General features: G+C 34.5%; 1 protein-coding gene across 5 annotated transcripts in view; it reads right to left on the reverse strand.

Annotated features, from left to right (window-relative positions):
• Window positions 1-15,400, reverse strand: part of PTPRK (protein tyrosine phosphatase receptor type K) — a 604,468-nt gene that overhangs the window by 214,663 nt on the left and 374,405 nt on the right. For all 5 annotated transcript variants that reach the window (XM_043457399.1, XM_043457400.1, XM_043457398.1 and 2 more), the window contains exon 7: window positions 14,706-14,999. In XM_043457399.1, coding sequence (XP_043313334.1) covers window positions 14,706-14,999 — 294 coding nt within the window. The remainder of the gene's footprint in view (window positions 1-14,705; window positions 15,000-15,400) is intronic.

Consider the following 15,400-nt stretch of genomic DNA (forward strand, 5'->3'; position numbering starts at 1 on the left):
TTTCTCTGTCTTTAGCATAATGCTCTAAGCTACCCTTTATGGGGAACGCTTAAAAAGCAACTATGGAATTCACAATTCGACAAACTAACCAGTCTTTTTAAAGAATATACTGATCAAGTTTAATGCATTTGTAAATAAAAATAGCCACTTTAATACGTTTTTATTGGTTCTACATAAAATCATTTAACAGTTTCAGTAATCCAAAAAGATACTAAGTTATCCAGTATAATTCAACTCCCTGAAAAAGTGTATGGTTTTTTAAAAGTGGCTGAACAAAATTTATTTGAATTTTTAATTCAAGGAAAGCATACCCATGACTCCAAAACCACGAAATGAAATGGTGATGATGCCCAATCTATAAATCCCGTTCTTTATCCTCTCTATTGAACTGTGGACCCATGACTACACCTCAACAGAGCAACCTCCCTTCTAACACTTTCCCAATGTTTTACCTCATCAAGTTAAAACTTGTCACTATACCTTAATTTTCCAAGCCAGAATTCCTTCCAATATGTCTCAAAATTCCTTCCAATATGTCTAAAAAAAAGAGATTGCATCTCTCAATCTCTTTCAACTCTGCCTCAGTACTGGAATCCTTATTTGTATTGTTTCAGTTCAAGCACTGATCACTTTTTGCCTAGAATGATATTAGAAACCTCTAAATCTCCTGAAATCTCCTTTCAATCCTTTCCCCAAACTACCACTAGAGAAATATTTCTAAAGCCGAACCATTCTAAACATTTTAATAAAAGCATTCAAACTAACTAATCTTTAAAATCACTCCCTTGAGCAAAATATTCTAATATATTAAAATAATGTTAAAATGTTAAGATAGACAAAGAAAAAGTTGGAAAGGTGGATAGATGTGTGATATAGCAAAATACGACGAAAGAAAACTTGTAGTGGTGGATATATGGGTATTTAGTTCGCAATTCTTTCAGAAGGTCTACATGTTTACAATTGTTTTAAATCTCAGAAAAAATATAATTATTTTAATGTAACGGCTTGTTAAGTAAAAAAGGCTAATATTTACCGTGGGCTGCTGCATCTGGGCTAAGGAAGCACTTTACGTGCATTATCTCTAGCAGTGTGCTAGAAAATGTCTAACCCTTTCAACATGAATTTGGCTGTCTAGAAAGCAGAGGAGATCGTGAGGGACAAAGCCCTGGTCTGTGGCATTTGTGAGTCTCCATGCTCAAATCCTCCAAGCTTCTCAAAACAGAAGTGGAAGAGATGAGCATCAGTGTGTCTTTATATCTCCAACATACTTATAAAATAGACATCAATAGACTCAAGAATACAGATAATAATTCAACATGTTAAAATAATTAGGAAGCTTTGAGTATGTATTACTTTTATTTAAAGGATAATTGATATAACTGTAAAAGTTTGTGTGATTTATTTTTTAATAATAATTTTAAAACCACTGGCAAAATTCCTGAAAATTTAACAATCATTTCTCAGTTTTAACACCTGGCTGATTATCTGACAAATGGCAAGCTGGGCAGGTACAATCATAGATCATTATTTTTATACATGACAATATGAAATATTGCAGAGACTATTACTTGCCCATCAGTAAATATTAGAGCCAGCAATTCAATCTAGATTTTACTGACTCACAAATTTCAATTGATACTTGCTAATTCTCACAATCTGCTGCTTCATGAAATTATACTCCTAATTCAAGGTTCCTTTATGCTTCCATAGACTAAAAGCATATCTCTCATGCCACTTATTTGTCTAATTATTTACCCACAAGCCTATGTGATAACCTCTCTAGGCAGCTCAGCAAAGATATGCATTCAAGGCAGCCTGGGTTTGAATCTAAGACTTTACACTAGTGCATCATGCATAGTAAGTACTCAATGAACATGATTCCCCAGATTCTGAGTGGCTACAGAGAAGAATTTTCAGTTTAGAATGACCAGCACTTAAGGTATTGTCTGACCTTAAGTCAGACACTCATGCAAATGAAGACAAGAAATGCAATCTGAATGATAGTCTTGGTTTTCCTATCAAATAATAGTAAAATATTGGTCAGATCACCTCACTGAGTCCCAGTGCCCAGAAGAGTGATAAATGGGAGACATGGACTTGATTAATTATAAAGTACTTTCTTGTGCTAAAATGGCATATATGTCCTTGCTGATCCAGTAAAGTGCATTAATACAGTACTTACAGAGAAATTGAAGAGTATATGTCAAGAATTTTTCAATCATGTAGAAAAAAGCAAATCCATAACCCTCATTGTAACATTCACAATAGCCAATCACTGGTGTTAGCCTAAGCTTTCTTTCACTAATAGGATGGTTAAATATATTCTAGCACATATATCCAATAGAATATTAAGCAATCATTAAAGATGATGGTTAGAATGTCCTGTAGAAACAAGGAAATCAGTTAATGTCATGGTAAATAAAATAAACAGAATGCAAACTAAATTGTATATATCTTAAAGAAAAAGCATGAGCGTAGAGAAAAGCAATACTGTACTGACAGAAATGACAAAAATGTATAAACACTGTGGGGCTCAACAAGGGATATATGTGTACTTAGAGGTGATTCACACTGCTGTACAGCAGAAGCCAAAACAACATTGAAAGCAATTGTCCTCCAATTAAAAAAATGCTGTGATAAACCATAATGGAAAAGAAAATTTTATTATTTTTTTTTCATTTATTGTTATTAGTTGGAGGCCAATCAATCACTTTACAATATTGTAGTGGTTTTTGTCATACATTGACATGAATCAGCCATGGTTTTACATGTATTCCCTATCCTGATCCCCCCTCCCACCTCCCTCTCCACCCACTCCCTCTGGGTCTTCCCAGTGCACCAGGCCCGAGCACTTGTCTCATGCATCCAGCCTGGGCTGGTGATCTGTTTCACCCTAGATAATATACATATTTCGATGCTGTTCTCTCGAAACATCCCACCCTCACCTTCTCCCACAGAGTCCAAAAGTCTGTTCTGTACATCTGTGTCTCTTTTTCTGTTTTGCATATAAGGGTTATCATTACCATCTTTCTAAATTCCATATATGTGTTAGTATACTGTAATGGTCTTTATCTTTCTGGCTTACTTCACTCTGTATGATGGGCTCCAGTTTCATCCATCTCATTAGAACTGATTCAAATGAATTCTAATGGAAAAGAAAATTTTAAAAAGAATGTATATATAATATATGGGATTCCTAGGTGGTGCTAGAGGTAAAGAACCCTCCTGCCTATGCAGAACACACAAGAGACATGGGTTCCATCCCTGTGTCAGGAAGATCCCCTGCAGGAGAGCATGGCAACCCTCTCCAGTATTCTCGTCTGGAGAATTCCACGGACAGAGGAGCCTGGCAGGCTACAGTCCATGGGGTCCCAAAGAGTTGGCCATGACTGAAGCGACTTAGAATGCACAAAGGTATAATGTATAACTAAAACACTTCAGGGTTTAACACAAGAGTTAATAACATTGTAAAATAACTACACTTCAAAAACAATAAATAAGAAGAAGAGTACTTCTAAAGAAAATTCTATTTGTGAAATTTAGTGGAACGCTTTCTTATATATAATTTATAAAAACTATTTTGGTGGGTAAATTCTAATGAAGTCTTCACAAAATCTGGGACTTTAGTAAAGAACCTCCAAAAATCTTAAGCTTACGGATAGTTAGTGCTCCCAAGTCACATTTTCTCTTCTAAGCAGAGCAAAGTTGGTTGTATTAGAAAGCAGACACGCGCAGAGGGTACACACATACCTATGATGCAGAATTCACCAGAGGAGAGGATGGAGAAACACAAAAGGGAACTCTGGAACAATAATTCTGCTTTTTAGTATCCCTTAGTTATATTATTTCTAAAGATGGCACCCACCCAAATTATTGAAATTGACTGTAAAAATGTTAAAAGAAAACATAAACAGGTTCCTTTAAGCTGAGAAAATCAAGTATTAATTCAATTCAATGAGCTCACATTTTGTAAAAGTAACTGGTTCATTGCTGGAGCTTAGCTTTACAAAAATGAGTTTCTCCTTTGGTGAACAGTAAACCAGAAATAAAAAGGAGGCAGAAATTAAAGAATTATCTGATCCCAAGAGAAGGATGATTCAGAGAAGAAATTTTCTCCCTGTTGCTTTCAAAAATAAGCAGAGTTCTGTATTCTACTGATGTATTTTGCGTGATGTAGAAATACAGGGGAAAAAATCTATTTAAGAAAATTACATAGAATGATGCAAAGAGCTGACTCATTAGAAAAGACCCTGATGTTGGGAAAGATTGAGGGCAGGAGGAGAAGGGGACGACAGAGGATGAGATGGCTGGATGGCATCATCGACTCAATGGACGTGGGTTTGGGTGGACTCCAGGAGTTGGTGATGGACAGGGAGGCCTGGCGTGCTGCGGTTCATGGGGTCACGAAGAGTCGGACATGACTGAGTGACTGAACTGAACTGAACTGAACATAGAATGATGAGTCAGTTTCTACATTGCCACTTGTTACAAGAAGTTAACTAAATTACCTGTTAATTTTTCTTTTAAAAATAAGATAAGTGAGAAAAGTTGCCATCTCTTCATTACTTTAAGCCCAACTCTTTCACAGTGCTGGTAGAAGTTCAAAATTTAATCACTAAATCAAGGAAAACACAATGGCTGGCCCAAACCATCAGAGAGTCTATGTTAATAATCTGATGTATATTAATTTGTGTATAAAAAATATTGTGGCCTACAGCAATATGATTTCATGATAACATGTGGTGAGGGAACAGCTATTGCTACCTTCATATTGTAGTTCTTTAACTACTAGATAGAGCTCCAATATCTGTCCAGTGTTCACAAATTCAACAATATGCCAATTTGTTTCTAAGTTTTTCCAAATGCTTTAAAATGCCATATATAAAGGTGATAAAATGAATAATACCTTAAGATTATATTGCTCAGTGTTGGAGAAATTAAACATCTAAAATATATTCTTAAACTTCTTTTAGTGTTATAATTTACTGGATGGCAAATAGAGTTACAAATTCATATAAAGCATATAAACAAACTTTTCAAAGATTACTGCCATATGTACTTCAAAACTAGATATCCATACCTCTATTTATCTGTAAGATATATCTTAAAAAAAAGGTCTAGCAAAGCGATATGACTTCCAATAAATGTTACCTGAATTTTGAGCAAGCATCTTATGCATATGGTGCTATTAGGAAATCCTTAATAATTGGCACACTAGTTATTTCACTTTCCTCTATATTTACTTTTAAAAGAGGAGTCTATTTTATATATATGTGTGTATGTTAAAATTAAGGTATGTGTTTTGTATTATTATAAGTACAAAAGTATTATAGAATCACATGTACCATTAGTACAAAAATATGATGTTCATATATTTTAACAGTACCTTCTTAAAAATAAAGTATCAGGTAAAAATAAAATTTGTTTGCTTGATTATTATTCTTTACTCATGAAGGGCTACATAGAGGTGGGAAACAGTAACAAAGCCAGAGAATAAAAGATAAGTGATTTAAATTTAAACTTGGCTCATACTATTTGGCTGAGACAACTAAAATGGACATCACTCAATGATTTCTAGGCCATATCATATGCAGTGACAGCTGAATTTGCACATATCTTGCTTAGGATGACATGAAAGGCATGAATTTCTGCCCTTTGAAGTTCACTTTTTATTGGGTTCACATAGTGTAATATTACTTACAATACTTCAGATTAAAATTCACTCATTATCTTTCCTTTGATTATGCTTTTTTTCTCCTCTGCATGTGTGCGTGCCTACATGTTCAGTCACTTCAGTCCTGTCCAACTCTTTGTGACCCTATGGACTGTAGCCCACCAGACTCCTCAGTCCATGGGATTCTCAAGGCAAGAACCTCCAGGGGATTTTCCCAACCCAAGGACTGAACCTGCTTCTCCTGAGTCTCCTGCATTAAGGCAGATTCTTTACTGCTGAGCCACTGGGGAAGCCTACAGTTTATACACAGGTTGGTGGAAATAGAAAAGGATGGAAAAATCATCCTTATAGCAATTATTAGCTACAAGGCCGTATCTTGTATGAAGACATTGAAGATCAAAAAGTTAAATTCTAAGATGATGATCTCCTCAGATTTTCTTAAGAGTAAAGTTAAATTAAGTAAATAATGAGATACACCTTTATAAAGTAATTTTTTCCATTTGAGATATTATACAGGATGACCAACACTCTTCAAATATGGTAATTAAAACTTGAATGATTCTAAATAAGTGAATTCCCAAAACAATAATCTGTATTCCTCCCCATCAAACATTCCCAAGAAAAACACAGCTGCAATTTTTTTGCCAAATCCTGATTTAAAAAATTTTGCTTTTTATTCCAAAGTAAATATATATATATATATTTATTTATATAAATATATATATATATATATAAAACTCATAGAAGGAATTAAACAGACAGTGACAACTGAAGACAGAGAAAGAAAATCAAGTTAAATTCTACATACCAGTGTAACCACACTGGCATCAGTGAAGACCAACATGATCCACAGTTTCTTAACTCTACCTGCACTGGTTTCTTCTTCAGACGTTCTTACCTTATTATCATTTGACATTATTAATACATTTTTATTTCTATTTCTACTTCCTAATATCAACTAAAAGACCTAGAACCAGAGGGGATATCCAGGACATTTAATGGAACTGATGCTGTTACTCAAATCATTTCCACTTGTCAGCTTTATTGCATATTTAAAATTCAATAAAAACAAATGAAGTCAATAAAGAGTACTCAATGACACTGTTAACAGACTCAGCGTGTAGTAAAGTACTGTGGATAAACTAAAAGAGTGTCATTTTTACTGGTTACCAAATGCTTTCTAGCAACCAAATAAGTCAAAAGAAGACAATTTCAAGCTGCAAGCAACCCAACTCTATTTAGTTAATGACACAGCTAGAAGAAAATGTGCCATGAAGTGTATGTATAGTTAATGGCACATCCCATTCCTGAGAAGAACCAAGAAGGGCAGTGGAAAAGAGCATTTCATATTTGTTGAACTTTCATCAGTCTTAGGCTGGGGGTTCGAGCATTATAGACCATTAGCAGAGTTAACAGAAGTTGATTATATTATGTTAATCTCTCTCGCCATTGAAATTTAGAGTAACATTTCTATAATCCATGAAACACAGAAAATCAAAAGCAACTACATAAATACTTTGATAACTTGAATTAGGAACACGAATTATATTTTCAATATAATACCTCCATCTGTGCATACAGTTCCTATGTGTTGATATAACAGGAAAAAGAGAAGGCAATTTGTACTTATGATGACTACTGGCCTCACATTGCTTTATGCATTATTTCACAGTTAAGGAATTAGGGATAAGATTCAGTTCAGTTCAGTTCAGTTCAGTTGCTCAGTCGTGTCCGACTCTTTGCTACCCCATGAATCGCAGCTTGCCAGGCCTCCCTGTCCATCACCAACTCCCGGAGTTTACTCAAACCCATGTCCATCGAGTTGGTGATGCCATCCAACCATCTCATCCTCTGTCGTCCCCTTCTCCTCCTGCCCTCAATCCCTCCCAGCATCAGGGCTTTTCCCAATGAGTCAACTCTTCGCATGAGGTGGCCAAAGTAATGGAGTTTCAGCTTCAGCATCAGTCCTTCCAATGAACACCCAGGACTGATCTCCTTTAGGATGGACTGGTGGGATCTCCTTGCAGTCCAAGGGACTCTCAAGTCTTCTCCAACACCATAGTTCAAAAGCATTAATTCTTTGGCGCTCAGCTTTCTTTATAGTCCAACTCTCACAACAACACATGACCACTGGAAAAACCATAGCCTTGACCAGACGGACCTTTGTTAACAAAGTAATGTCTCTGCTTTTTAATATACAGTCTCGTTTGGTCATCACTTTTTTTCCAAGGAGTAAGCATCTTTTAATTTCATGGCTGCAATCACCATCTGCAGTGATTTTGGAGCCCCGAAAAATAAAGTCAACCACTGTTTCGACTGTTTCCCCATCTATTTGCCATGAAGTGATGGGACCAGATGCCATGATCTTAGTTTTCTGAATGTTGAGCTTTAAGCCAACTTTTTCACTCTCCTCTTTCACTTTCATCAAGAGGCTCTTTAGTTCTTCTTCACTTTCTGCCATAAGGGTGGTGTCATCTGCATATCTGAGGTTATTGATATTTCTCCCAGCAATCTTGATTCCAGCTGTGCTTCTTCCAGCCCAGCGTTTCTCATGATGTACTCTGCATATAAGTTAAATAAGCAGGGTGACAATATACAGCCTTGATGTACTCCTTTTCCTATTTGGAACCAGTCTGTTGTTCCATGTCCAGTTCTAACTGTTGCTTCCTGACCTGCATACAGGTTTCTCAAGAGGCAGGTCAGGTGGTCTGGTATTCCCACCTCTTTCAGAATTTCCCACAGTTTATTGTGGGTTAAGGCTAGAGAAGTGTTAATCCAGCTGTGTTTAGAAAACAGTGATAGTGTTTTCAAACTTATTGCTTGAGAAAAATTGTTTTGGGGTCAGAAGTTAATCCTCTCAACTCTGGAGTTCCAAAGTGCTTTGTATTTTTATTATGTCATTTATTATGCTTTTATTATCATTATGGTCCTAACACTAGACAGGCAGTTCCTGAAGAGTAGGAATCCTGTCTTATTAATACTGTATCTTTTGCAGTCTTCAGTGTGGTTATGTATGCAACTCTGACCTCAAAAAATGTATGAAATGAACAAATATGCCATCAAATACACAATAGCTCTTGAATTTCTCTCTGATCCTTCATAATTTTCTCCTCTAAAATAATGTGTTATACCATGGATTCTGCATGCGTATTAATGCACTGGTTGACCCACATACTTGAAAAATAAATCAAACAATTAAAGTAAGTTAGTTTATAAAATCTCTTTAATGAAAAGAACTTTCTTGATTATTAGAAATGACAATATTTTCTAGGAGTTTATAGATTTTTCATTTCTGATCTAAAATAAGAGAGACATGTAGAGCAGATTACAGTCAGTATAATTAAGATTATAAGCATGTGTTCATGCTGTTTCTACTCCCAGTCTTTCCTAAGCTCTAACTCCTCTTTCACAGAGTTGAAACGATCTTTCTAAAAGCAAATCTAGTAGTGTCAGTCTGCTTCTTAAAAACAACAGAAAAGCAGTCTGGGTTATGTCAACACTGGCCACATCCCACCGGCAGCTTTAGTTCTACCACAGCTCAGAGTCGGCCAACGCTCCATCTATTATCAGAACCCCCCAAAACTCAGCAATGTTTATAACTGGGATAAACATGTGGTTCCCCCCTTTTTTTCCTTTCTATTTTCTGTTGTTTCTGCTTTAACAACTCATAGTCAATTTTTCAGATCCAGCTTAAAAGCCATCCTTTTCTGGTGACAGCTTCTCTAAAACACTTTCTTGAAAAGGAGGAAGAAATTCTTCCTCTAAACTCCTTTCACTTTGCATTTTACTCTTTGTTTATGGGGCCGCCCCTTGTGACTACTAGGAACTAAGGTGCAAGGAACTGTTTGTATAGCTTTGAAGACTTAGTATATATAACCCAGTGTTGTTAACAAACAAAAAAGCCAACAGTTTTCTCTGAATAGATAAATGTCTTTCAAACTGAAATATTCCCTATAGAAACTGAAAAACAGTATCACTTATTACTCACTAAAAGAGAAAAGCAAATTTTTTTAAGGGTTTTACCCTTTTAGATTTTTAAGAAAATTGAAGAAATGTTGTTTTCTATTACTTTTCTTATGGCTTTTTATCTTTGTATTATTTGACTTCAATAATAATAACCTTTTAAAATTCAAAAACAATAAAGAATTCATATAGAGATCATATATAAGAAATCAATAAATTTCAAAAAATTGTAAAACAAATGCTGATAAAAATCTTTAATTGAAATAAAATAGTATGGCATCCTTACACTGGTAAACCACACCAATTCTCACAGAGTTGTTTATTTAATTTAGTTTTTGTTTAACTGCAAGGCTGAGTTTCAGTGATGAATAGCTGTGACTGGTAACTATCTTTGACCACAACAAAAATCAATATATGGTTCCATTTTGCTGATGATACCACAGCCAAAAGGCCAAAATTTAATTCCATACTTTGCTGTTTCTGGTGTATGCCTGAATATTGTTTTGTTTTCTTTTCTTCCATTTTGGACTTAGGAGAGAAAAAGCAGTTTGAGTAAATGCCTACATTTAAAATACGACACACTCTTTTTTCACTGCTTCATAGCTCTACATGTTTCAATGAAAACTGCCAAGAGCACTGAACTTCAATATAAGAGCAGAGAGTAGCTTTCCCAACTGTGTAAATATATTACGTTATGGACACCCTGAACTCTTGACCTTCCCTCTGAAGAAGATGCTGCTAAAATGTCAGTTAATCATAAAGCAGTGCCACAATGGGTTACCCAGAAGCAGAAGGCAATTTAAAAGAGCAATTTTAACATGCGATTGCCAAAACATGCAATGCAGACAATTTCTGATGATGGCATATTTTATTTCCATTTAATAAGAGAAAGAGAAAACTGTATTTTCTCAGCTTCTATACCAGATGGCATACCCAGGGGAAATAGACACTCTGAAAAAACAAGTGTGCTTTCTTTGATTGTTCAATGGAGTTTTTGAATTACTTCCCATTTAAGACAACTTCACATGTATACATTTTTTAAAATGTATAAAATGCTTGAAAAAGCATTATGTGAACAATAACATGGGTCAGGCTGTAGGCTAACAGTGAAATAATCATACCCTCAGGCACGTAGAGAAGCAGGAGGCAAGCATAGCTGGCTACAGCCACAGAGGCTGTAATTACCACCTCTCCTAACGTGAGTGACCCTGAAGCAGGTAATTGTACTTACCAAATGATTTTAATGTACTTCAGATGGAAAACAAAGAAATGCTTTGGGAACTAGGCAGAACATTTTCAGAAAAGGATAGAGTAAAACATATTTTACACTTCTTTAACTGTTTAAAATATTTCAAAGAGCATATACTTGAGTGTTAAGTACACTAATCAACTGTGCTTTCAATAAAACTGAAATTGCAAATATTAAGCTATGTTTTCTCAAGGAATAATTCAGTCATGCAGATTCTATTTTATAAAAATGTATATCCCTCCCAGATACCGTACTTTCATATATCCATGCTACATTCTTCTGAAAGGGGAAACAAAAATGCCCATAGTAGGAGAAAGAGGGGAAAGAATTCAGCTTTTCAAGTACCAGAGAATAGGTATGAGCCCCAGTTGCCCAGTTGGCTAAAGATAAGAGAAATCATTGTTTTTTACTTTGTTTTTCCTAAGTCTTACATTCACCAGCTACAAAATTGGGATAATTATATCCAAGTAATTATAAGGCAGCATCAGTCAATACTGAATTATGAAAATCTACACTTGCATTTAAAATATAAAATTTACTCATTAACACACATAAATAAAGCCAACTCATTAACTTGCTGTAAAATTATTTATTGACAGATTTCTGCCAAGAAAAAAAATTACTATTGCCAGAAGTACAATTTAAAAGGCTTAACTACATTAAAATGCAGTTTTAAAGACAGTAAATATAAACTAATTACTCTCTGATAGGTATCTAGTAGTCAAGAATTGTTCCTCTGTTTGATAAACCAAAATAAAAAAATAAGAATTTCTGAGAGGCAGGAAGTCATCATCACCCTATTTGTTACTTATAAAAACTTCATGTGAAATTGATATCAGACACACACATAGAGCTAAAAAAATTTATACTTATCTTCAAGGCTTCTTGGTGGTCTAACATGTAGAATGCATTAAAATAGCTATTTCAAAACAAAAATATTCAACCAGATGATACTAATGGTAAAACATTACCCTACCACATGGCATTCTACCAATATTTCTTAAAATGGAATGGTTTACAGAACCAATATTCAGAGTTTACACTATTTAATAGAATTAGATAAGAACTTCTCCAAAAGTTATCTTTGTCATCTCAAGGGGATTATTTTCCCAGGTTATGAATTTTTGTACTAAATATCAGAGAATATCATAGTCAGCATAAGTTGTGTTCTGTTCTGTTGCTATAAAACACCAGCCTGAGGCCAGTGATGACATTCACGCTGGTAGGGTCTGAGGGATTTTAAACTCGGGGAAAGGACTCTTGAAGAGGGGAGGTAGATGGATGTCATAATTTTAACCTATACTGACTCTGTGTTTAGATATGTGATGTTCATCAGTTATACCTAACTTCTGCTTTTCAGAGATTATTTAAAAGCTAATAGAACATCTAATTCCATAAGTTTTCCCTCTTTTGCTAATAAGAGAGGACAATTAGTAGACATTCTTATAAAAGAGTGACCATAGTTTCTCTCCAGTCTACAATGTACTTGAAAATCTAGTCTATAAGCATTTTTTACCATAAAACCTACATCAAACACACCTATGAGAACATTAATAAATTAATAAAGATATGTGACAAAGACTCACCACATGTGAAAGATAGTTTCAAAAACAAACTTTTTTACGGTTGGAAGTAAAACTGCAAATGAATGAGCTTGATACCATTTTATGCCACAGAGCCCACAAATTAAATGTTTTTCAAATAACATATCAAAAAAAGACCAATATAATTTCAAAATGTCAAGACATTTATAAATTTGAAAGCAGCTATGAGTGTAAGTTATTCTTACTCTATCCCCTCCCACACACATAAGGTTATTCTCAAAGTAAAATACCTCAAAGCACTTTACAGTCATATTTTTACTTATTTCAGCTCAATAGGCATTCTGAACATAAGCATTCAACAGGGATAAATCAATGTTCCTCAAAATGTTGTTTCCATCCACTTAATACAGCATAACTAGCCTTAAAACACAATTTCATTTATTTGCAATTTCCATTGACCCTCAGACTAATGACCAATTTCAAATAATTTCTAGGTTAAAAACTTATATTATATTAACAATCCATTATGTGGTACTGCTAAATTTTAAGGATCTATTTTGGTAAAAAATAAGGCAGATGAGATATTTAAAAGAAAGAAGTTTGGGCCCAGAAATCAAGAGGAAGCTCACTTGAATAGTAAATTAACATTTATTACTTTAATTTGTATATACCTTGTAAGGATTAAATGTAAAGGGAGAGAAAGGTAATTTTATCAGAAAATACGTGTAGACAATTTCTCCAGTAAAACAGACCCACCATTCCTCATGCTATGTCATCACTGGGTATTAATTCTGCAAGAGTGAGTCACTTCTCAATTTCCATATCGCTTCCTTTTTAAATTATTTCTCTGACTAGTTGAGGTTGTAGAGTCAACTTGCTTTACCCCACAGGAAATTCACCTACTACAATAAGAATAATTTGTCATATTACTTAAAATGAAAATACTTTGCTGTACTGAAAATGTGAAAAGCAAATTGTGTGATTTAGGCTGAGCCTCAGAGACTTACCTAAGGTCTTCAGGATTAAGCTATTTTCCAACCACAAGATAAACATATGACACAATCAGCAAAATTAGTAAACTCTCTATTGTCTAAATCTGAGACTAAAAATTCAGCAGTGAAGCTTCCTACTAGTGAGCATTTTTTCAATATTTATATAGCAGATATATAAATATGAATATATAAAACTTAAGTCAGAATAAAATATTTTTAGGGATGACAATACATCAGGTAATTGCATGAATTTTACTTTAATGTTAGATCAGTACTCTTGGTGGGTAGCCTCAGAATATTGTAACTGTTAAACAGATGTCAAAGAAACAAAAGACACATTACAGGCATTTACATTTTCATAGATCCCTATGTTCTTAGTTTTCAATTTTCAGAACCTAAATCTTTAAATGTTCAAGACATACAGACCTATGAATTAACTCTGCAGGTGTGTTTCAACATAATGATTGACGAAAAAAAAAAAATCTCTTTCAACTAAATTAAAAAATTAAACTATTTTCAACAATGAAACAATTAAATAGTATAATAGAAGCGCACTCAATAAATTAGACAATTAAACTTTTCAGTGGATTTAATAAATAGCTAATGATTTCTCTCATTATAACAATACGTTGCAATAAGGAACAGGATGCATGTCTATACAGTACTTTTTATTTCACTTTTCATTATTTCTTAGTGTTTTCTCCATATGCTGTTATTTTCACCACTCTGTTGTGAAGACAATACAAGCCTTAAAAACTTAAGAAAAGCCTCGGTATTTTACAGCTGGGTCTCAAGCTGCTGCATTAATCCTCAACAGGATTTTCTGAATAGACTTTATTGAGGATTGAATCAGAGTAACTTTTCTTATGCATATTATCAGATATAGCCTCTGCTCTGACCATAACAAAATTATCAAGAAACACAATTTGCACACAGTAGAAAGGTACTCAACACTTGCTTGAACTGTGAAGGTTTTCTCTCTCAATAATACGTTCACTGGCATCAATCAGAGATTGTGGGCTAAATACAAGAAAGCTGAGCAAAATTACCATTCAAGAAAAGACTTTAGATTCATAATAATGATAATAAAGAAACATTCACACTGCCCTTAAATCGGTCAAATTTATGACATAATTAAGGCTACAATTTACCAAGTACTCTGGAAATCTTAGAATAATATGACTAATCATGTACCAAAGTATTAGAAATTTTAATGTTGTAAAAATATTATGTCTTATGCTAGATTCCTTCAGTAGGCTGAGTAGCCTGCTCTTCAGTCTTACCTGCACATTTGGTTCTGGTGATTAGTGGAGGTCCTGGAAGCCCCGTTCCGCCTTCACCTGGTCTTGTAAGTAGAACACGGATCTCATATTCGGTATCTGGATCCAAATGCCATAATTTATAAGTTGGCGCATTGACTGCATGGGTTTCTGTCCAGGACCCTGATGTCATTCGGTACTCCACTTCTTTCAGAATAATAGGACCATCGCCAATGATGGAGTTGGCATTTAGCTGAATCAGCAAGTATGTAGGCCCAACGCCTAGCAGCTGGGGAGGAGCAATGGGTCTCGGTGGTTCTAGGAGAGATGAAAGTACAATCCCATTAGCTAAAAATCCAAAAGACTATAATGCACAGAAGTCTAAAGGCTTAAGGACTATTCTATTTAGGAGTTCATAATAAATATTTAAAAGAAAACTGGGAATGAGTGGTCTGGAAACTTTACTTTTAAACAGCAAATACTTTCACAGATGGGATATGACCCTTTTACCACAAGTTTTGTTTTGTTTTGTTTTTTAATTAAAAACATGCCTCTCCAGGAGATAAATTTGTAAAGACAAAGTAACCAAGGGAAATAAAAAGAAAATATTTAGAGATAGATAGCCCTGATTAACTACTAAACACAGTACAGTTGATCATTAACATTCTTGAGGAACTAAGATCTTGACAAATCTCCATGTTAATGAATACTGCTATAAC

Source organism: Cervus canadensis, chromosome 33 (genome assembly GCF_019320065.1).
Source record: "Cervus canadensis isolate Bull #8, Minnesota chromosome 33, ASM1932006v1, whole genome shotgun sequence".
Taxonomy (NCBI): domain Eukaryota; kingdom Metazoa; phylum Chordata; class Mammalia; order Artiodactyla; family Cervidae; genus Cervus; species Cervus canadensis.